At 40.9% G+C, this 25,063-nt stretch overlaps 2 protein-coding genes across 2 annotated transcripts in view; one reads left to right on the forward strand and one right to left on the reverse strand.

Annotated features, from left to right (window-relative positions):
- LOC127618543 (zinc finger protein 271-like) overlaps positions 1-25,063 on the reverse strand; it is a 123,334-nt gene that overhangs the window by 31,912 nt on the left and 66,359 nt on the right. The gene's annotated exons all lie outside the window — the stretch shown is intronic.
- LOC127618571 (zinc finger protein ZFP2-like) lies at positions 368-20,538 on the forward strand. Its single transcript, XM_052091114.1, has 3 exons — positions 368-503; positions 600-1,086; positions 18,782-20,538. Exons 1-3 carry the CDS (start codon positions 405-407, stop codon positions 20,056-20,058), a joined length of 1,863 nt encoding a protein of 620 aa, XP_051947074.1. The 5' UTR covers positions 368-404; the 3' UTR covers positions 20,059-20,538.

Genomic DNA, 25,063 nt, shown 5'->3' on the forward strand with positions numbered 1-25,063 from the left:
TTTCTTTTGATTTTCCCATGATTTCAAGCAAAGAGGCACTGACTTTGAAGGTAGGCCTTAAAGTAAATACACAGGTACACCTCCAATTCAGTACAACTCCTATTAGAAGCTAATTGTCTAAAGGCTTGACATAATTTTCTGAAATGTTTCTAGCTGCTTAGAGGTAGGGATGAACTGATCCGATACTGAAGCTTTTAGAAGGATCGGGTATTAAATTAAATCAGGTAGTTCAAAGATGTTATATGTTAAATAAAGCCTGTTATAATTTATAATAGTAATAATTATAAATATAATATTAAATAATAATGTCATTCCATTATAATGATGATGTTTTTGTGTTTAGATGTTCATCATGAGAGCAGGTGGATTTGATCTGCTGTAAATCAGTAGGAACTGATCTGTCCATGCTGGATATTGATGATTTCATCATAGGAATCTCTCAGCTGAAGAAAGAGGTGACATCACTGAAGACAAAACTGATGGAGAGAGACGACAGGTTACAGGTTAAACATTCATTTCATCCTTAATGTTGAGATTGTAAGCTTTCAAGGGATGTGATATGATGAACGGTACAGATGTGATTGTGTTGTGTTTGTCAGGAGCTGGAAAAGGTTTCCTGTCAATCTTCAGTGTGTGTGACTGATGGGACCTCCACAGAATGTCAGGATTCCGTGTGGAGCGGCAGAGATCAGTCCACACCACAGCGACTGCTGGACAAACTCTCTGAACAGAGATCCAGAGACACACAGGACTCACAGCTCACTTTACTCTGTTCTACTGACGGTAATCAGGGTGATCAAACCCCCACAGAGTCTCAGACTTCTGTCTGTAACGCTGGAGAACAGCAGATGCTGCAGATACCAGTGAAGATCGAAGTGAAACAGGAGGAGATAAAAGTAGAGGAACAACAGAGTAATGAAGATGATGATGATCAAACCTCCACAGAGTCTCTGACTTCTGTCTGTAATGCTGGAGTACAGCAGATGCTGATGACACCAGTGAAGATCGAAGTGGAGCTGGAGGAGATAAAAGAAGAGAACACAGTAGAGGAACAACAGGGAGACGTAGATGATTATGTTTCCTCAGGTATGTTTCTTCCTTTAATAATTTATATTTTCATGTCAATCAACTGTCATTTTACAAGTCATTTATATTCAAAACAGTTCCCTGTTGTTTTTATTTTTGTTTAAGTGCTCAGTTTAAAAAGGTGCATGTACTACAGTGTTTTTTTGCACTACTTTTTACCTGCGGCGCTGCACGTATTTGGATCTACAGTGTAGCAGCGGGGAACAAAGAAAATAAAAAGTGATGATTTGTGCTTTCCTCATCTTAAGAAAAAGAAAGCTGCAAATAATGAGTAAAGTACACTTTATTATTCTTCTATCGTTATACTTTGTTATTTTGATTTCTAAGCCAGAGGTTCTCAACTGGACAGATTTTTCAATTGATATCAAGTGGCGACTCACCATATTAAAGAACACAACCTGTATTTAAAGGGTCATGAAACACTAAACTACATTTACTGAGATGTTAACAGATATGTACAACAAAAAGCAAAACATTATGACCACTCACAGTTTAAATAAATACTGTTATTCATCTCCTAACAAGGCCACATGTCAAGGTTTGGGTAGATTAAATGGTAAGCAACATTCAGTTCTTGTTTTCAACATGTTGAATGCAGGAGAAATAGGCAGGAGTAAAGACGCGAGTGATTTTGACAAGGGCCAAATTGTTATGGTCAGACGACTGAGTCAGAGCATCTGTGAAACAACTTGTGGGGTGCTCCTGGTCAGCAGTGGTGAGTACCTACCGACAGTGGTCCGAGGAGGGACAAACCACAAATCGGAGAAAGGCTGTTGGGCGCCCAAGGACCATCGATGCGTGAGGGCAACGAAGGCTATCCCATCTGTTCTGAACTTACAAAAGTCACAGAAAACTTTGAATGATGGTTACAGGAGGAATGTGTCACAATATCGGTGCATCACACCCTGCTGTATATGGGGCTGCACAGAAGTGGACCTTGAAACAGTGGAAGAAGGTCGCCTGGTCCGATGTGTCATGTTTTCTATTACATCATGTGGACGGCCTTGTCCATAGGTGAGACTATGGATTGCTCCTTATGTCTCTGGTTAGATTTAGATATAAAATAAAAAAAGAAATGGCAAATAAATAAACTTTTGTATTTCTTGTTAAAAAAAACAAAACTAAAAGCCGAAGCACATTTAACTACAACTTATAAAGTATAAAAATGATTTCTTATACAGTATATTCACTCTAATTGATTTAATAAGAATCTATTCTAGTTCCCAGTTAGTGTTACTGCAGTTTAGTAAGGATGATTATTAGGGCTGCCACTGTTACCAGTTTTACTTTGTACAAGGGAAAACACTGGTGTGAAATTTTATATTGGTGGAAACATGATGAATGAAACATCCAATATCAATACAATAGCCTAACAAATAGAATAGCCTTAAAATAGATTAGTTGCCTAAAAAAGACTTTGTGACCCATGATAAATGAACCTTAATAAAGCATTGAAAGCCAGAGGCTCTTTACCAAGGTATCACACTACACATGCATCAAAGTATGCACATTGACAGAAGATGTTTTATTGCAGGTACCGAATATAATGTACATGTTGTGTAACTGTTAGAAATCTTGGATTCTGAATGACACAAGAAATGCTGCTATACACACAGACCTGTATATGTGCTGGAAAATGCTGGAAGTGAGAACAGAACTCTGGAATGGTCCTTTACACTTGAGGTGTGTCAACTTCCTGTTGGTTCCACTTCCTGTTGCTGATGGCACGCTGCACAAGTGTTTGTAGCCTGCTTCATATTGCTTATTCCACGTGTTTCAGGTTTTTCTGCTTTTCTACTGTTTCGTCTGTGTGTACAGCTATGCCCAAAAGTATTGGCAGTGACATACATTATATGTTTAGCAATGTTTGCTGCTTCAGTATTTGTAGATTATTTTTTTCACATGTTTCTATGGTATACTGGAAAACAATGATAAGCTTTTCATAAATTTTAAGGGATTTTATTGGCAATCCCTTGTTCTTCATAACCTCTGTAATTCACTCTGGCATGCTGGATATCAGCTTCTGAGCCAAATCCTGACTGATGGCGATCCATTCTTGCCTTATTAGTGCTTGGAGTTGATCACAATTTGTGGGCTTCTGCTTGTCCTCTCGCCTTTTGAGGATTGACCACAGGTTCACTATGGGATTAAGATCCGGGGAGTTGCCTGGCACGGATCAAAAATTTCAATGTAATGATCTCCAAGCCACTTAATTATTACTCTTGCCTTGTGATATGGTTCTCCATCATGCTGGAAAATTCACGGATCATCACCAAATTGCTCCTGGATCGTTGGGAGAAGTTGCACTTGCAGGACATTTTGATACCATTCTTTATTCATGGCAGTGTTTTTGGGCAGAATTGTGAGAGAGCCCACTCCCTTGGATGAAAAGCAACCCCACACATGGATGATCTCCGGATGCTTCACTTTTGGCATGACACAGGACTCATGGTAGCATTCACCTTTTCTTCTCCGGACTATCGATTTTCCAGATGTCCCAAACAGTCGGAAGGGGGCATCATCAGAGGAAATAACTTTGCACCAGTCTTCTGCTGTCCAATCCAAGCAGAATTTCAGTCTGTCCTTGATGTTTTTCTTGGAGGGAAGTGGCTTCTTTGCTGCCCTTCTTGACACCAGTCCACTGTCCAAAAGTCTTCGCCTCTTTGTGCGTGCAGATGCACTTACACCAACCTGCTGCCAATATTGAGCAAGCTCTGCACTGGTGGTGACATGATTCCATAGCTGACTCCCCAGGAGGAGATGGTCCTGGTGCTTGCCTGTCCTGAAGCCTTCTTCACTGCAGTTGAACCTCTCTCCTTGAAGTTCTTGCTGATCCGGTAAATGGTTCTTTCAAGTGCAATATACTTTGCAGCAATTTCCTTGCATGTGAGGCCATTTTGATGCAAAGCGATGATGGCTGCATGTCTTTCTTTAGAGGTAACCATTGCTTTACCTCTTGTTTTCTAAAACAATAATTATTCTCCCTAATTTATCTTTAATCTTTTTGAGACATTTTAAATGTAGATGTTTATTTACCAATATATTGATTCTTGAAGAAACACTATATCATATTTCTTACGTTTAAGAAAATAAATAACCTTCCTTTTTTATATGTGGTGCCCCATAGATACACGTATATTAACATTTTAAATTTTGATAATAATAATAGAAAAAAATTTTTTTGTGTCAAAAACAAGATTATACAGACTACATTTCCCATTAGTGAAACAATCAAACCCTGAACTTCCCCCCAAACAATACAATAAGCAGAATGAACACAAAGAATGTGTAGATTCATACAGAAATGTCTCAAAGGTGTGATCCTCCACAAAACAAATTCCAGCCAATATAAAACTGTTTAGTTTCCTCAGACAGACAGACGAATGTTCAGTGAGCCAGCTGTTATGAGTTCAGCAGATGACGTAATAATTCCAAAATCCCGTAAAAAATACTCCACAAAACAAACCCCAGCCAGCAGAAGGCATAAGCACAATAAACAAACAGTATCATTCACGAATGACCCAAAGCAGTTTTATTCCACAAAACAAGCTCCAGCGGCTAGGCGGAACCAACACAAAAAGAAACAAATCAGGCATCCCGATGGTTAAGCCAATTCACTCGGAGGCCACATAAAAGTATGTACCATGACTTGGTACGTTGGCTTTAGAAAATACATGTGAGCTTGTAGATATTTGTGGCCATCCGTAGTGTCTGTTCTCAATAAATCACTAAAAGTGATTCTCCGTCAATGCAAAGGAAAAGGCCACTCACAAAACAAACTCCAGTCGCTAAGTGGAGTCAATGTAAAAAGAAACAAAAATGGCACACAGCTTCCTCCTACAATAGAGTAACTGTAAAGTGAGTCGATCCACTTACATAAGAAACACCCAATAGTTTATTCACCCATTGTTTGTATAAAAGACGCAAAGTATGTAAATACTTTGCGACCGCCCTTCACTTCTATTCACAGCATTCCCTGAACTGATCATGTTTCTCTCTTGTCGAACTCGCAAAGTCCAGGAACAAGACAATATTATGATTCTTCAAAGAAATGTTTCCTTTGCTCCTCGCCTGGTGCAACACAAGATCTTAATCGGATGATCTCATAAATTTGGCCAGGATCGATCGGGGCCTGTCTCCCCCAGCAGATCTCTGAGCCGGAATCTGTGAGCTCCCTCAATTTCCAGCTTGTGGCTTATTATGTCGAGCAAACTCAGGAAATCTGGAGTGGTGGTGGCGTAATGGTCTAAGGCACATAACTGTTTATCAGAAGGTCGCTGGTTGGATCCCCACAGCCACCACCATTGTGTCCTTGAGCAAGGCATTAACTCCAGGTTGCTCCGGGGGGATTGTCCCTGTAAAAGGTCCACTGTAAGTCGCTTTGGATAAAAGCATCTGCCAAATGCATAAATGTAAATGTAAAAATGATAAGCTTGTCTAGGAATTTCACCATATCTCGGGCCTCATGTTCAGGAATTCCAACAATTCGGATGTTATTCCTGCAATTCCGATTCTCAAGATTTTCAAGTTTTTCAAGAATATGTTCCAAATCAACTTTGCTCATGGGAGGATTAGCGGTTAATTCCCTCTCTGATGCCTCCAGATAATCGATTCGTTTCCTAACTTCTGCCAGTCTTGTAACTCACTCAGAGACTTTTCCATCGCCGTAATCGATCAACGTATTACTGCGAGATCCTCCAAGTCAGCAAGGACCTTTGTCAGCATCACCGAGATGTTGACGCTGGACGATCTCACCCGCTGCACCATCCAAATAGTGTCCACCTTCTGTGGGCTTGTCGGGGCTTTCATCTTGAACACGTAAGTGTCTTTTAATGTCTCCAGAGCCTGAGGATTTTGACTTCTTTGCCATGTTTTACCTCAAAGAGCAAATGTGTAACTGGGTGGGTATCGAATTTCACCATACTATAACATAAGATTAATTACAAATTTATCAAAGTGCTCAGAGCTCGTCTTTACACATCTGCTTCTTGCATGACGTCATGTGACCTTGTGTTTTTTTTTAACCAATTTGTTAATGTATTTGCTTTTTTGTTTTGTGTGGTGCAATTTGAATTTTTCAACATGGTTGGCTGATTAGATAATAGCATGGATGGTTGTTGGTGCCAGACGGGCTGGTTTGAGTATTTCTGTAACTGATGATCTCCTGTGATTTTCACACAAAACAGTCTCTAGAATTTACTCTTGGTGTCAAAAATAAAAAAAAAATACAGTAAGTTGCAGTTCTGTGGATGGAAATGCCTTGTTGATGAGAGAGGTCAACAGAAAATGGCCAAACTGATTCAAACTGACAAATTCTATGGTATCTCAGATAACCGCTCTGTACAGTTGTGAGTTGGCACTGTTTTGGCCGCACGAAGGGGACCTAAACAATATTAGGCATGTTGTTGTAATGTTGTTGCTGATCGGTGTGTGTGTGTGTGTGTGTGTGTGTGTCTATATACAGTATATAAAAAAATGTCATATAAAAGTACAGTTTGAAATCAAGTTGCCTTGTGTTATTGTGTAGGCTATTGCTTAATGAAAATGACCCCAAAGTACCACCTAGCATCCAACCAGCGGTAAAACTGGTGTTAGTCGGTTTGAACGTGAACACCGGACCTGTGTGAAAATGATGATCCTGTGACAAGTCTAATGATTATGTGTATTATAAAAAGCTTTGTAATTGATGTTTCTCTTCTCTTTACCTCATCAGTACAGTCAGTGCTGGTCCTACCCCATTCGACACCCTAGGCGAGACCCTCCAGTATCCCCCCTCCCCCCACTAAAATTATTAGAGAGCTATGTATTACGTTTTACACAAAAGTACAAATTAACACAATACAAACCCAAACTAGCAAAACATTAATTATAACAATGTTGGGAAGAAGTATGCAAGTGTATGTTATGGCTTCTTAAGTAGGCAACATAAATGGTTATCACTGTATATAGGAACAATTTTAATGTAAAGTGCACGTAATCCAAGTCAAGTGGCCTAAGATCTAAAAAAGTTGTCTAAAAAAAGGCTCACTGCCCTAAAGATTGTTGTGGCAAAAAAATATTAATCAACCTTTATCAATGCGTAAGAGACACTCTGAATCAAACAGTCTTTTAAAAGAATTTATTCTTGCAAGAAGGACCCAGTCATTACACAGGAATTACTCTGTGCCATGAGTGAGACGAATCAGGAAGGGCTGGGCTCTTTTTATACCTCTTTCCCCAAGGTCTCTAACAGAAGCAGATCCCCCCCCCCCACATTCCTTAGATACAGGGACTAGGCTACTAGCCCTGATTTACTACTAACTAGCCCAAACATACCCCACCGTACTAAATGACCTCTGACCTGAAGAGGGCAGAGGACCACGAAGTGTCTCGGTTTTGCTTTTCAGTCGTAAATACGGTCTCGGTTCAGACATACATTTTTTTCCTCCTCTCCAGATGAGAAGACCATGTGGCATTCCTTTGCAATGACTGTTACTGACCAATAAATATTAAAATTTCTACAACAATTCCCCGCTTTTTATCATTCAGATTACTTAATCACAATAATAAACAATAAGACAAATTTTAAGTCATATCATCACACTTACACTCTTCTTCTCTGATTTTCGCATAAATGATCACTCTCTTAAACATTTGTGAAATAACATTTGGAAAAAGTAAAAAAAGTTTTTTTTGTTTTGTGGGGATAGTCCCTTAAGTATTAGCAAGCAAGTAAATACTTCATCTGAAGCCTGGCGAAATGAGTTAACACTGTTACTGCACTTATGACATGGAAATCAGACCCTCAGTCACCTCAGTATAAACAGGAAATAGTGCACAGATTAAGTAGGAAAAACACATCAATTTAACATTTTGGTTATGTCAGCAGGCTATAAAAATACAAAGAATAAAAGTAGAATAAAATCCCTCATTTCCAACCCTCTCCTTGTACGTCATCTCGTAACACGGATGACCGCTGCTTATAACCCTCTTTACATATCAAAACATTCTCAGAAAGAAAACACATACCTCATTTTAACACATTTCACAGTAGCTCTCGCTACTTGTATCATCATATTTGTGTTCATCATCCTCTGGATATACTGTCATTTTTTTACCAATTGAACAGAAATCCCTGCTTTAACCAGTCTGTGTACTGAGCTGGAAACACGTTATAATGCATGGTAAGCATAAAAATATCAACAGTCCTATCACCGCAATTGGTAACACAGTTTGAATCAGCCAATACCCCCATCCTCCCCAAAGATTCATAAACCAAGTAAACCATGTACTCTCAACATGTTCTGGCTCCTGTACGGCTTTTCTCATGTGTTCAATTACATTCGTGATGTTGTCGCTGTAATCTGGAATATTGAAACAACAAGACATTCCCAACATTTTGCAAACTCCCCCTTTATCTGGAGTTAACATATCAAGAACCAACCTGTTTTGAATTACCTCATCTCTTAACTGTTTCATTTCATCATTTATCATTGTCAAAGCATTTTCTGTGCTATTAGCTATTGCTAATACTGTCCATGCTAACCCATTTATCTTATTAATTGTTACCGTTGTACCCACCCCTAAGAACAATGACCACCCCACATTTGCTCCAGGCGTCGTCCACGGATCATATAATGTGTACCCTGCATAGTGCTTTGGTAACACCCCAGGCAAAATTTCAACATTTATTTTTTCCCTTCCCCCCCCAGGTGCCTTGTTTGGCAAATACACAGATGCACCCACATTCACCAAGCCTGGATAACAACACCCCGACCATTCCTTTGGCATCCGATGAAATGCCCTGTTGCCACACACCCACACTGCTGCAGGTGAAGTTTCATGTGGCTTGCTGAATGGGCATGTGAAGTTGACTTCTTTGTCGTTGATGACGGCTGTACAGTTGTCCGCTGTTCTGTCCTTCACGTTGATTCTGACCCTGCAGTCAGACCAACCTGCTTTAAACCATCTCGCATTGTTCAGACAAATGCACACGTCACCCTGTGTCGCCGTCACTCTCAGAGGTGGAATCGCTATATCAGTGTGGTTATATTGCTGCACGTGGTCACAGTCATCCGCAGGTCGCTTTGTTGGTGTCTTTCCTTTCTCCAGATCAATCACAGCTTTGAGCACATCAGTCATTTGCTGTGGAATCAGACACTTTGTTTCTTTTGCTGCCGCTACAGTCAGTGGGACAGCTTTCCAAGCATGAGACATTTGCAGACAAAGCCAGCAGCTCGTTGATATCTCCAGTTCTTCCTTTTGCAGCATTGCCAGAGCACAGGCCTTGTTCCCTTGACAACTTCTCTCGTGTCTCTGTTTCCCATCCAAGCCATGGGAAACAGAGCAATAAATGTTGCCTCAAAAGGTTTTGTCGTCGTTGTTGGAGCTGCTTCAACTACAATAATGTCAATCGTCTCATACCAGTCAGTTCCTCTTTATCCAGTCCGCAGTAGTACCTGCCTTGATCAGAAATTCTTACTTGTTTCAGCTCCACTCGCATTCCATCCCTGTTGCTGCTGAGTCTGTGGTTCATTTGTACTCTGAATCTTTCGTTGTTCCCCTTCTTGTAGTCGTAGTAGTAAGCTTTCACGTCGCCCCACTTGGATCTCTGCAGACATAGAAAAGTGCATACTCTTCGCTGCGTCCCTCACAGTTCGGACAGTTCTTTTGAAACCGGTTGCAGTTGAAAGTCACGTTTGTTCCTTCCTGAATCGTGATGATTTCTCCTTCCAGGCCACGCGTTGGCTCCATGAACATAAATGCGCTTCTCTTGACACGTCGGATGGTATTGTTTGGTGCAGTTGTCTCAGTCCAGTTGGTATGGTTTTATGTTGATAACACTCTCAGGCCCTCGGTCAGGTGCAGTATTATCATACAAATTGTCACTGCAAGCAAAGTCATTATGTACTTACTCTTACCCAGACACACACACACTCTGAATGGGTGCCGTGGTCTCGGACGCTCCATTTCTTCCGTTTGCTAGATCAGTACTGCAGCTGTGTGACCAGAATGTGTGAAGGAGTTCAGTCTTTGAAGCACTCAGAGTCTTATCTGCTTTGCTGATTAACGGTGCCCAGCCGGAAGCTGTTTCCACAACTAGGGCTGCCTACCTCTTCCAGTCTCCTCCCTTCTTCTTGTATCTGGCTCCTCTTAAACACACACAGCTAGAATGCAGGGGTCTGTTGCTAATATTTCTTGAATTATTTTCAGTTCGTACCTTTTCATGATGATTACTGCTTGTGAACACATGATGGGGTTCACTCTGCACACAGGCTGTGTTATTCTCTGTGGTTGGCCTTGCTCTTCCACTGATAGTGGTACTTGGTGTTCAAACTTGACCTCGGCGTTTATTGACATTCACTCGGAACAATCTCTTCCTGTTGCTGATTCTCCTGCGATGTGGGCGGAATTTTCCTGCAGTGGTTGGCATTAACCCATGTAGCTCTCTCTGCGACCTTCACTGCCGTGTGATTCATCAGTAGTACTTGGAATGGTCCCAGCCAAGTTTTCATCTTCCAGCTCTTTCTTCTCAGGTCACGAATCACAAGGAAATCGCCAGGCCTGAAAGGAAGGTTTCAGCAACCTTTCTCTGAGCAGCTTTCACCTGAACACAAACATTGGACAACAGAGAAGACATTTCTTTGCAATAATTCAACATGTCATTCTCACACAGATCTGTTGATGGCAGCCTTTGTTTCCCCCCCCTATTCCCAATTTGTTCTTGATCGTTTGATTCTCCCTCTCAATAGCGCCTCCACTGGCGGCGTGGTAACTGCAGTGTGTTCTCATGTCAATTCCCAAAAACTGACCCACCTGCTTTATTGCTTCATTGACAAAGTGTGTCCCATTGTCCGAGCTGATTTTTCTTGGAATTCCCAATCTCGGAACAATCTCGGTTAAAAGAGCTTTCGCTACTTCTGCTGAGTCTTGTTTCGAGGTTGGGAAGGCCTCAACCCATTTGGACCACATGTCAACAATCACCAGGCAGTATTTCTGTTTCCCACAAGGGGTTAACTCGATGAAATCCATCATCAGATACTCAAAAGGCCCCCCTGTTGGTGGTTGAGATACTATAGGTGTTTTTATCCCTCTTGCCACGTTATGTGTGTTACAAATGACACATATTTTGCAAAAATTTTCAGCAAATATCGTGAAACCCTTTGTAAACCACAATTCTTTCATTTGCGCAACCATCCCCTCTTTTGATACATGGTCTAACCCGTGTATCAACTTTCCATAATGAGGAAAGAAGTGTTTGGGTAAACAAGGCATGCCATCACAGCTCATCCACACATTCTCCTTAAAACTACAGCCAGCCGCCGTTTTTCTCCTCGCCTGTGGAAAAAGTTTGCATGCTCTGTAAACAAGAAGAAATGTCGAGGTTATTGTCAGATATCAAAGCACACATAGTCTTTTTTTCCTCCATCGCTGCCGCGTCTGCTCGTGTGTTTCCTGTTGAGACTGAACTGTTATCGTTAGTGTGCGCTGCGCATTTGCGAATCGTGACCTTGTCTGGTAAAAGAATGGCCTCCAAAAGCTCAAATTCAGTGGTTATCGCATAACCAACCTTATTCTTTCCTGTTTGTGGATCTTTGGAAGGCGACCCATCCACAAAGAGGATATTGTCACAATTGTCTAATGGTGTGTCTAATAGATCTGGATGCGGTGTGCACACCTGTTCAAGCGCTGACAGACAACAGTGATGTTCCTCGCCATCCTGCTCTGTGGGGAGGAGGGTGGCAGGATTCAAAGTTGTGCATCTTTTAACAGTTATGTTTGGTATGTCCAATAAAATTGCGTGGTACCTCAGCCATCGGGCTGTAGATAAATGTGATGTTCTCTGTTCTTGCAAAATCATGTAGACTGCGTGTGGAACCATCAAATTTAAATCAGAATACCCCACAAATTCCCTGGATGCCAGTACTGCCAGTTCAACAGCCGCCACAGACCTCAAACAGTGTGGCGGCTGCTACTGCATGAAGTTTGGTTGAAAAATATGCCACAGGTCGCAGTCTGTCTCCATGAGTCTGCAAAAGAACAGAAGTCATAAACCAATTTTTCTCATCAACCATCTGAACAAACGGTTTGTTTACATCTGGCAGGCCCAAAGTGGGAGCCAGAGCCATTTGCACTTTCATGTTAGCAAATGCCTCCTCGGCTTCGCTTGTCCAAACAAGCTTGTCACATGACCTCAGCCCTTTCCCTGTCATCAGGGCTCGTAAAGCCTGTTCAAGAATGGCATAATTAGGAATAAATGTACGACAATAAGCACACATTCCTAAAAATGACAATAATTGTTTTTTCGTAATTGGTTTTGGCACATCTTTTATGGCCTGTACACGTTTGTCACAGATGGATTTACTGTTTGGTCTGATAACATGTCCCAAAAACTTTATTTCCTGTTTCACAAACTGCAATTTTGAAAGACTGACTTTGTGTCCCTCTCCCTCTAAGTGCTTCAAAAGGGACACAGAGTCAGCCACACACATAGCTTCATCACATGCACAGATCAACAAATCATCCACATACTGTAACAAAGCCGTTCCAGCTGTCAGTGTTAAGGGTTCAAGGCTTCTTCGAAGAGCTTCATTATAGATTGTCGGTGATTCAGCGTACCCCTGGCACAACCGTGTGAACGTATAACCCTTATTGTCAAAATCAAACGCAAATCAAAACTGACTTTTCTTTGACACCACAGTAAAATACATTGCATTTTGTGAAATTTGTGACAATATTGTGTAAGGGTTTGGTACACGTGCCGCCCTAGCAATGACAGCTGAATTTACAGCCTGAAGATCTTGCACAAATCGCCACTCAGTCGGTGAATTTGTATCTCTTATTTTCTTCACAGGGAAGATTGGAGTGCGCACTGGAGAATCATGACATGGTATAATTATGCCTTCTTTCAATAAGGAGTCAAAAACTGGCATAATACCCTGCAATGCCTCCCGTTTGAGGGGGTATTGCGCTTGACACGGTCTGTAATCAGATTTTGGGGTGATTACAACCGGTTCACAGCCTTTTATTAGACCCACATCATATTTGTGTTTTGCCCACAGCCTAGGAGGTACTTCTGTCAGAGCAGGGTGAATGTCTGAGACAGAAGTAGCCCCCCTCCAATTTTTCTCCACCGCACTCTTCACAATAGCAGTTACAGTTCTCTGTACTTCAATCTCAAAATCACATTTTGACATAAATGCTCCTCCACTTCTGCTGTGTTTCACTTCTGCACTTATTTCAGCCCAATCTGTTGCTTTTATGCATTCTCTCACAAGATCTGATCTGTCCACAGCTGCTCTTTGGACTTGGTCACTGATAAATGTGGCACAGCTTCTCCTGCTATCAAATAGTACTGCATTTGTTTTTCTGTCAGGCAAGCTGAGAGCGCACACACATTTTCTGTCCAGAAAATCTTATCAAATTTCACAGTCTCATTTCCTACCCCGTTAAACCACCCCTCCTCATATTGTGGTTCCCGTTCAATTACGACATGTGACGTGCAATGCAATTGGTCAGGCATCATATTTTCTGTGTTAAATGACATTGTTCGATCTTTTGCCAATTTCAAGACAATTTTTGCCCAATCATCATTTTTCACACGCCATTCATATGCCCACTGCGGTTCAAATTTAGAACAACATATTTGTGGTTCTTCCTCAATGTTAATCCCAAAGGAACCCCTGTAAGGGTCAAATTCAATTCACACATTAAATCTCTGGCCATTAGATGTACCGGGCAAGCTGTTGAACACAGAAACGCATGTTTAAATGTTCTCCCCTTCTCCGTCTCACACTCCAAGGGCACTGTGAATTTTTCAGAAATCAAATGACCCGAGGCCAAAGTGCTCTCATGCACTGAACCTGTCAGTTTTGGTACACATGGCAAGTCACATGGTCGTATAGTAAAATAGCTAGCCCCAGAATCTACCAAAAAAATCTACTAATGTCCCATCAACTAACATTTGATATCTCTGCATTTGTAAAAACCCTGAACTTTTGTACATCCTCAAACATTCATCCGAAACATTATCACATAAAGCTTCATCAGTCACACTCAAAGATTTGCAAGTGTTGTCTTCATTGCAGAGAGCAGTATGTAAATCAGTGTATGTGTGCGTGTTGTATTTGTGTGTGGTTAAAAAATGTTCACTTCCCTTTTCTGTAGCCAGCAGATGATCACCCTCAGCTTGACCCCCTCCCTGCTGCTCTCTGCTCTGCTTCAGTCTGCCTTTTCCTTCCCCGGACAGTCTGTAGCCCAGTGTCCCTCTTGTTTGCACAGTTTGCATTTCGTGCATTCTCTGAACTCATGGTCGTCAGTCTCACACAAGCCGCAATTCCACTTCCGCTGATTTCTGTAGCCTCTCTTCTTTTTGTCGGCCCATTTCTGCTGCGGTTTCGATGCGCTGACATTAGATTGTAGTCGCACAACTGCCAGCTGAAGATCTTTCTCCCCCTTTGACTTGACTTTGTCTTTCTTTGTCAGCAGCTGTTCCTCTGCGTGCACAGCGTGTGCCAGGGTGGAGGTCAGCCGCCCGCTCTTCCATTCAATGTAACTTGCTTTCACCGCTTGCACAATCTCAGGTCTCAGAAAAAAGTTCATTCAGGTCTCCTTCACTGTCCGAGTTGGGAGAAGCTGCTTGTGGTGCTTGTCTTCTGGGCGGAGAGCAGTCGAGGTCGGGGTTCAGTTTCAGGGCTTTCAGCTCCGCCACGGGATAGTGATGATTATATGCCGGCGGCGCCGGCAGAATCGCCGTTGCATGTGGGGACACACAAACATACTTTTCATTAGTCGGTTCTGGTGGTGCTGACACACAAACAGATCTTTCACACATTTTATTTTAGTTTTTCCCTACACTTTTCAATCCTACATACTAATTCTTTCTGTATTTGCTTTCGTTCTCTTCTATCTGCTTCCTTAAGCCAACAGCCCACTGTCTGTTCACATTTTTTACACACATGTTGAACGCAGCCACAACAACCTCTTTGTGCCTCGCTGCCCTGTTCCACTGATTCTTGCACCACTCTCAGTCTAGTCATGCTAAGTGTTCCCTCCCCTGGGGAAATCATGGTATTTGATCAGTTTCTCTATGTCCTGCATACATTTTCTCCTATAGTTTTTTCTCATTTGACAGAAAACCGGAGTATCAAATTTGGATGTTTCTGTTTCTCTGTGGATTTACCGTTCGACACACGTCTAATAATCTGTTGGAGGTCTCCAACAGATTTCTTAACCCAAGATCAGATAAGGGTGCACTCCCTAGTGTGTTGTTAATTAGATTTTGAGTAAACCGTTTCTCTGCAGTACGTTCCAGCGCTCAGTGTTTTAGCTAACCTAATTAAACAATTTTTGCGAGAACTCCGTCTCTGTTTAGAAAACCTCTTGACCTGTTCGTAGGTCTCAGTTTCTGCTCGAGAACCTCTTGTACTCGCACCACCGAAAACAGTCTCAGCCACTATGGTTCACTCACTCTTATACCAAAAGAGAATAGTTTTGTCGTCTCTTATCAGAGATATTTGGGTTGCCACAGGTTCGTTTTCATTTGATTCCAGTGGTGTTTCTCCTAGCCTTGATGCAGTCGGTCCCTCTCTCTTAAGCTTACGAGGTAGAGCTGGAACTTCTCTGTCCAGGTGGCCAAACACAGTCTGCTCTCAGGTCCAGAAGGCACTTCCAAGGAATCCCACTATTCTGACACCAAATTGTTGTGGCAAAAAAATTATTAACCAACCTTTATCACTGTTTAACACCATGGAAATCTAGGCCCGCGGACGGGCCCTTAAATGTACAAAATAAAAGTATGCGATAAACAAAACAGCTGTGTGTTACATTGGTACACATGCCACATATCTTTGGAAAGCTACATTTCTTGATTTTCTATTGATATAAACCATTTTAAGATACAATCACAACAGCAGGTACAATCTATATCTTTGTCAGACCACCAACATATAAACAACCAATAACAAAATTTAGGCAACTCACCTATGATGCCTCATAGTTGTACACTGAGCCATAACTTCCCGACAAAAACGGTGTTGTTTCATTGTCAAATGTCCAAATGATCAAATCAAGTAAAATGTTTAGTCCAAATCACAGTATTACATCAATAAATATCCACAGACTCTTGTTGCATCATTTCAAAGCACCTGGCAGCTGTGCCTAATCTTTCACATATTACCGGTAATAACTTCAGTTCAGATGTAAACATTTCCTATATCCGGTATCAAAATGGAAGCACGCACTCTGGCCTTTCGATTGACACCTCATTTGACCCAATAGGAGCTTCCATGTCCTGTCCACAGCCTTCAATACCCAACCACCATCTGTGTCGAGTGTAAGGGCATACCCACTTTCCTTTGTTTACTGATCAAACCAATTACATTGAAGAGTGGAAATGACTGACGCATCGTATAGCCAATGAAATTCTGAAAACAGTGATATGCGGCTTTAGTGGAACTATTAGATGACGGCTCTGTTATTCCTGTGCGCAAAGTTTCCTCGAGTTTACCCCTGCTGTGCGCCTCACGCGTAAATGCATGCAGAGCTGCTTTGGAACTGTTTACACATTTGGCGATTTAAATATGGTGAAACGGACGCTGAAAAACAGGATTTTCACCCCAGGATGTGATATAAGAAGGCATTCATTGTCAAAATTCTGAGTTTGGAGATGAAATTTTTGAAAACAATACAGATGATTCAGAGGCAGATGGAGAGATGAGACACGGCTCTGGACAAGTAAGTGTTTTCTTGTGTTTATAACATATATTACTGTATATTCCGCATAAATAAGCTTTAGTTTGAATAATGAATACACATTTTGTAATTACCCTTTGTCCTGTGTTTCCTCAGTGAGTGTTTGAACCGTTTGTGCGTGTTTTTAGTTCATTGTTTGTTTCAGATCTATTGACATGCTATATAGATGTTTTGTATATTTACTGTAAAATATATATATATATATATATATAGTAAATAAATCAATAAATATAAGTTGAAAATAAGAATATATGTTGTGTTTGAGAGTCTATTTGTTACAATGCGGGGAGGTGTAGGGCCATCTATTTGTTACAGTGCTGAATTCATGGGGGAGGTGTAGGCCCATCTCTTTGTTCCATAGTACATTGGCAAAGTATACAGTATTTACAGTAAATATACATACAATAATACATTTTTACACACTCGAAAAGAAAAACTAATATATATATATATATATATATATATAGAATACAGAAAAGATGGAGAAGTTGTGTCTAGCTTTGTAAATTACATTTATTTATTATCCCCCACTCAGCAAGCGGCCACATAAAGTGGAGCAGCAGGACAGCACCTCATCAAGAGAGGAGGGCTTTCAGAGAGACCCTTGCTGAGGAGCATGGCAGAGTTGGGGTCTCAATCCACAGCCAGACCCGTATCTCCTGCTCCACGAAGAGCACATCACAGGCTGTTGCACATCACCAAATCTTGCACCGCTGGTCGTCTGAAGTGCAGGCAGTGTCATGCAAAGACACCAGTGAAGTACTCTCCTGTGTTGTGCCTATGTGCTTTGTACACAAATGTGACTGCTACAATGACTGGCATGTTGCTAGAAACATGTACAATTTTATAATGGTTTGTAAATACTTTATGTAAAAATTAATGTAAATAGTTTGTTGTGTATTTTTTATATAAACAAATTGTCCACCATAGCACTAGTTTTGACTCTTTTATATGCACAACATTTAGTTTCAAGAAGGGAAAAGGCACTCTAATGTGTTTATGCATCAGTTACTCTGTGTCAACAAAACTAATAGTGGATCTGGATATGGAATATGATAGCTCTAAGTGTCATCTTTCATTAGAGCCCACAATTATGACTGTACGTTGAAGCGTTCAAAAGTTGCAGCCTTTTTGTCCTAGGTTTCCAAAGTGACCTTTTGGAGTATCCAAAAGGCACTTTTGTAAAACGCCTGGGTGTACCCTTAGAAAAACATGTGTAAAATATTCATTTTTTTATGATATTGTTATAACATTTGAACCTGGACTAGGTAAGGATTCATGCTGTGATCCCATTGTGTTCTCAAGCTAATAGCTACAAGTTATAGTCATCTGCAGGCATCTGTATGCAAAAAAAAATTTCAGGCGGAAAAAGAAAATTCTATTTCATTGTGTTCAAACTTCTATTACTCAAAATCAGTAGCACTTACAGTAATTCTGACTGCTGGAGAAAAAACTTCAGAGTGTCCCCTTTCAAATGTGACCAAAACCATGCATGTACTCCAAACGGTTCAAGAACAGCTTTAAATTTACTTTGGGTATGCCTTGATTAGGCGTTTTAGGCTAATTTTACAGGATTGGGAAGAGGTTAAGAGACACTCTGAATTAAACTTTTAAAATAATTATTCTTGCAAGAAGGACCCAGTCATTACACAGGAATTACTCTGTGCCATGAGTGAGACGAATCAGGAAGGGCTGGGCTCTTTTTAGACCTCTTTCCTCAAGGTCTCTAACAGAAGCAGATCTTCCCCCCCTAAATTCCTTAGAATTTCAAACCTTGATGACTATAATCATTAAATGCAGTTATTAGGCAGAATAAATGGAATATAGAAAAACCTCTTGCCCAGCAAACATCACAAATTAATACTGGACATTTGTTGTGTTCTTACATTGTATTAATTTTCAATTTGTTGTTACATTTCTCCCTCTTTAATTGATTTTTGTCTATTTACTGTGTTTATTGTAGATCTGATGGAAGCGAAAGAGAACCATCAAGAACTGAATAAAGTGGAGGACCAACGTCAGTGTCAGAAACATCATGATTTTATATCTGGAGAAAAATCTTTGAGTTGCTCAAAGACTAAGAAGAATTTATCACCAGAAAAGCATAAAAGAAAAGCAGCCAAAAATACTTTCACCTGCTCACAGTGTGGAAAGATTTTCACAAATAAGATCTGGTTTAATAGACACATGAAAATTCATATTGGAGAGAAACCTTACACGTGCCATCAATGTGGGAAACGTTTTGCATATACAGTTTGTCTCAAAGGTCATCTCCGCTGTCATTCTGGAGTGAGACCATTTAAATGTGATAAGTGTGGTAAAACATTTGTTTTGAATTCAAGCCTAAAAAAACATCTGAAAACTCACACAGATGAGAAGCCTTACAAGTGTTATTTTTGTGGAAACCGTTTTGCACACCTGTCCTATTTGAAAAAGCACCAGAAAATACATACCTGTGTGGGGGCTCATATGTGCTTTGAATGTGGGAAGACCTTTACTACAGCCGGCAGCATGAAACAGCACCAAAGAATTCATACTGGAGAAAAACCTTACAAGTGCTCACACTGTGAAAAGAGTTTCACTCAGTCACAAGACCTAAAAAAACATGAGAGAATTCATACTGGAGAAAAACCTTACAAGTGCTCACACTGTGAAAAGAGTTTCACTCAGTCAGAAAACCTGAAAAGGCACGAGAGAATTCATACTGGAGAAAAACCTTACAAGTGCTCACACTGTGAAAAGAGTTTCACTCAGTCACAAGACCTGAAAAAACACAAGAGAATTCATACTGGTGAAAAACCTTACAAGTGCTCACTCTGTGAAAAGAGTTTCACTCTGTCACAAAACCTGAAAACACACAAGAGAATTCATACTGGAGAAAAACCTTACAAGTGCTCACACTGTGAAAAGAGTTTCCCTCAGTCACAATACCTGAAAACACACGAGAGAATTCATACTGGAGAAAAACCTTACAAGTGCTCTCACTGTGAAAAGAGTTTCACTCAGTCAGAAAACCTGAAAAGGCACGAGAGAATTCATACTGGAGAAAAACCTTACAAGTGCTCACACTGTGAAAAGAGTTTCACTCAGTCACAAGACCTGAAAAAACACGAGAGAATTCATACTGGAGAAAAACCTTACAAGCGCTCACACTGTGAAAGAAATTTCACTCAGTCAGAAAACCTGAAAACACAAGAGAATTCATACTGGAGAAAAACCTTACAAGCGCTCACACTGTGAAAGAAATTTCACTCAGTCAGAATACCTGAAAACGCACAAGATAATCCATACTGTAGAGAAATCATACAACTGCTCTTCATGTTGGAAAAGTGTGTTTAAAAAAAAAAAAAAGTTTAGTGTGTGATGTGTTACCAGGTACCATTTTGCCCCAGACTCTGTATCTTGGGTGGTGGGGCGGTCATTCACATTGAAAGTGGACACACAAACGCTTGGGTCTTAACCAGTGTCATGATGGCCAGGCTGACCTTTTCGAGGGGCTGGAGTTTGGCTGGAGTGCCCTGTTTTCAGGAGTGGTGCTCGGAGTTGGGAAGAGTGGCAGCTTTTGAGGAAGGAGCATTTAGAAGAACAGGGAGGTATAAAGTGTTCGTGGAGAAATGGGGTGGGCATTTGACATTTGTAGATGTGTGATTTATTGTTGTTTTTATTTGTTGTTGTTTTTTTGCTTGTGTTTCTCTGTCATTTGGGACCACTGTTATGTTGTTGGGGTTAGGGTGGGAGGGGGAGGGGTAATAGTTGGGGTTAAATTTGATTCTTTGTAAATATGTTCTGTTTTATGAGGTTAATATAGGTGAATCAATAAAAATGTTTAATTACAAAAAAAAAATAAAAAATACAGTATATTTCATCCCCATAATTATTGAATCCTGAAATTTTCAGTTTTACTGTGAGCAATGCGTAGATGTACTATTGTAGTATTACAGTTTACTTGCATTATCCTCCGAGGCTGTACAATAGTATATAAAAATAATAAATTTTTCAACTAGAGTTGATGTACAGATAATCTCAAATCATGAGATTCGTCCATGCAGGAAAACATGTAACAGAGCCCAAAACACAACAGTCGTAAAGTTTTCATCCGCAAGTTGCTTGCAGTTTTAGGTTTCAAGCACAGATGTCACTAGAGAGCACAAAGTTATGTAGTGCAGCTTTAAAAATAGGCTATTCAAAATGTTATTTTGTATAGCATCTTTCACAACACACACCGTTTCAAAGCAGCTTTAAAAATAGTCTATAATATTTTTGAGTGTATATACACTCATAGAGCACTGTACACCTACTTATTCATGTGATTATCTAATCAGCCTATCGTGTGGCAGCAGTCAAGTAAATTTTATTTCTATAGCGCCTTTAACAACACACATCGTTTCAAAGCAGCTTTACAGAAATCCAGGCATTAACAGAAGATAAAACTGTAATGTCTATAATGTCAATGAGTCATTGTGTAATTAAATAAAATACTATTTTTAATTGGGTTTAAACATAAATAATTAAATAATAATTGTATTTATAACCCAAGTGAGCAAGCCGAAGGCAACTGTGGCAAGGAACACAAAACTCCATAAGACATTGCTTAATGGAAATAAAATAACCTTGGGGGAAACCATAATCACTGTGGGGGCCAGTTCCCCTCTGACTAACATCATGAATGTAATGCCAATATTACTTATGTATAGTACAAGTCATGGTTTAAAATTATTAAACTAAGTAAGTGTTAAGGGACAGTGTTTAAACAGATTTTGTATGAACTGTAAGATTAATGACAAATGTCTTTGAAGTCCATCCTATATTAACTGCAGAAGTTCACATTGATGCAATTTTCCTTGTTAATTGACTGATGAAGGGTTTTATTGGCAATTGATAGTATATGTATTCCATTTCAAGAGTGTAATCCATCAATAGACTGAGGTGATGCAGGCAGAGATCAGGAAGTTGCATCGCAGTTCAACCTGGCCGGTAATTTCGGTGAGGATCGGTGTGGTCCGTCCAAGGTTCAGACAATGGCATATGAAGTATCCCTTGTCATATGGTTGGAGTTGGCATCTGTTCATCCTCTGTAAGTCCAACATAATCGACTGAAGTGATGTATGGCTGGCACCGGCTGCATGTAGTCATCATCACTCAGAGACATGTAGCAGTGCAGTCCAACACAAAGCTGGAATGGAGCTGAATCCAGCTGGTTCTGGTGACCACAGGATAGAAGTCCCGAGGTTGAGACAGGGAAACGAATAAAATAATATAAGCATAGATGCCATTCAATTTATTGCAGAGTTATAGATCATGATCAATGTTTCTGTTTTCTGGTTCCGGCAAACCAAACTAAAGCAGCCTAATTGTGTAAATTAGGTGTATGCCTGGCTAAATAGATGTGCCTTAAGTCTAGACTTAAACTGAGGGAGTGTGTCTGCATCACGAACAGTGTTGGGGAGACTATTCCATAGTTTAGGAGTCAAATATGAAAAGGATCTACCTCCTTTATGTATTTTGATATTCTAGGAATTATTAACAGGCCAGAAGTTTGCGATCGTAATAAACTTGATGGAATATAATGTGGGAGACGGTCACTTAAGTACTACAGAGCTAAACCATTCAAAGCTTTGTACGTAGTGAACAGAATTTTAAAATTAATATGAAATTTAACAGGTAGCCAATGTAACAACGATAAAACGGGGCTAATATGATCATATTTCTTGGTTCTAGTCAGCACTCTTCCTGATTTATTTTGAACCAATTTAGGTTTATTTATTAAACTTGCTGGACATCCTCCCAGTAATGCATTACAATAATCTAGTCTTGAGGTCATGAACGTATTAATTACTTTTTCAGCAACAGAGTATTTGTTGAAGATTATGTAAAAGTGGCTTTTAGTGGCTTGTTTTTAGAGGTTTTTGGGCCACCAATTAGTACCTGTGTTTTGTTTTAATTGAGTAGAAGGAAATTTATGGTCATCCAATCTTTATTTCATTGATACACTCTGCTAATTTGGAGAATTGTGAAATTTCATCAGGTTTTGAAGAAACAAAGTTGTGTATCATTGGCATAACAGTGGAAACTTATTCCACATTACCTGATAATATCTCCCAGGGGAAGCATATATAAGGAGAAAAGCAGAGGCCCTAAAACTGATCCCTGTGGCACTCCATTCTTTTTGTTTGGTGTGATCATTTGGATGTCACTTTGGTGAAATAAAGTACCAATTTCCATCCGAAAATTATTCCAAACGTTTTGCCGGCAGTGTACACCTTGATTGTTTTCTCCTGTGCCTCCTCCTGACCTATGGCGACCCCCTAGGCGACTGCCTAGTTCGCCTATGCTTTGAAACTGCCCTGCATGAAAGGGTCAGTGTCAATCCTGGTTATTACACTTTTATATTATACAGTTCGCATATTGCTTGCAGATATTTTATATGATCAAAGCTACCAAATAACCACAGATGCATACAATTTTGCTGAACTACTTCAACTAAAATTGAAGTAGTCTTACTTAGCCAATCTGTTTTGTTAGTTTTTGTGGCAAAACTGACAAGAGACCGATATGTCAATTGCTGTCCTCTCCAGTTCGAGTTCAATCCCATTAATTGCCTTGGCAAGGCAAGGAAAGTTTATTTATATTGCACATTTCATACACAATGGTAAATAAAAGTGCTGTACATAAAGAAAATACAAGATACATAAAAATACATTTGAAAACAAATTAAGAACAAGAAATTAGAATAAAAATTATTAAAATAAGCAAAAAAATGAAAATAAAACGATACAGTTCAATCAGTAAATGCAGCACAGTTCTCAGTCAGTAAATTCACACCTACACAGATTTTAGCTTTTGATGTTTTCAGTCAGGATTTGGATATGGCTAATGTTGGAGCACATCTGACCGTAACTAGCATGGGAGCATTTTCTCCCTTTATCTCTTAAGTTTTTCTCTCCATACGCTATCATACGCATCAGGGAATGTGTTCTTTTCCTTTCCTATTCTTTCAGGGGGGAAAGATCCCTTGGAGGCTGTACCCTGCCCAGAGGGAGTTTAACATGTGGCGATACACCATGTGGGCTCAAGAGTCGCATGTGGAAGAGGCGCGTGGTTGGTCCTGACATGAGAATCTGCCAAACCGAACTCCAGGCAAGTGTCGCTGACAGAGAGCGCTTGCAGGTCCCAAACCCTCTTTACAGAATTTAGTGCAATCAGAAGGGCTTCCTTTAAGGAGAGGGCTTTCAGCTCGACTGACTCTAGCGGCTCGACGGGGGCTTCCCAAAGGCCCAGGAAGGCCGTGTTGAGATCCCATAAGATGAAGAGGCGTGGCCTGGGAGGATTCAGCCTCCGGGTGCCGCTGAGGAACCTGATGATCAGGTCATGCTTCCCTAGGGACTTACCGTCCACTGCGTCGTGGTGGGCCAATATAGCAGCCTCATATACCTTCAAGATGGAGGTGGACACCCGCCACTCCAGCCTCTCCTGCAGGAAGGAAAGCAGTGACCCGACTTTGCATCTCTGGGTGTCTTCGGCTCAGGAAGAACACCAATTCGTGAACAAGCTCTGGCTTGAGTGATCATGTCTACTACTGCTGGGGTAGGCCACTTAGATCTTCTGCATCCCTCTCCAAGGGCCAGACATGGAGGTTCCAGAGGTCTGGGGGCGGATACCAGATGGTGCCCCGTCCCTGAGAAAAAAAGATCCTTCCTCAGGGGAATCTGCCAGGGAGATGCTGTTGCGAGGAGCATGTGGTACGAGAACCAAGTCTTGGTGGGCCAATATGGGGCCACGAGAGTGACTCATTCCTGGTCCTCCCCGATTTGCGCAGGGTCTGTGCAAGTAGGCTCACTGGGGGGAACACATATTTGTGCAGCCCCTGGGGCCAGCTATATGCCAGCAAGTCGGCCCCAAGGGGGGCTCCCGTCAGGGAATACCAGTGCAGGCAGTGGGAGGATTCCCGGGAAATGAACAGGTCTACCTGCGCTTTGCCAAATCGACACCAAATCAGCTGGACCACCTGGTGTTGGAGTCTCCACACTCCGCTGAGCGTTGCCTGCCGTGACCGCGCGTCCAATGTGGCGTTGAGGCTTCCTGGGATATGAGTGGCCCGCAGCAACCTCAGCCACTGCTGACTTCAGAAGAGGAGATTGCAGGCAATTTGTGATGAGAATGTATGCCACCTTGAAGATTTATATATGCTACTGTCACTGTGTTGTCGGACCGGACTAACACATGCTTGCCCTGGATCAATGACAAT

Source organism: Xyrauchen texanus, chromosome 25 (genome assembly GCF_025860055.1).
Source record: "Xyrauchen texanus isolate HMW12.3.18 chromosome 25, RBS_HiC_50CHRs, whole genome shotgun sequence".
In the NCBI taxonomy this organism is placed as follows: Eukaryota; Metazoa; Chordata; class Actinopteri; order Cypriniformes; family Catostomidae; genus Xyrauchen; species Xyrauchen texanus.

Excerpts from the sequence above, each read along its gene's own strand:
- LOC127618571 (XM_052091114.1), top strand. The coding sequence starts at position 405 with ATGCTGGATATTGATGATTTCATCATAGGAATCTCTCAGCTGAAGAAA. Across the intron at positions 504-599 it reads AGAGAGACGACAGGTTACAG|GAGCTGGAAAAGGTTTCCTG; the intron begins GTTAAACATTCA and ends TGTGTTTGTCAG. Across the intron at positions 1,087-18,781 it reads AGATGATTATGTTTCCTCAG|ATCTGATGGAAGCGAAAGAG; the intron begins GTATGTTTCTTC and ends TGTTTATTGTAG.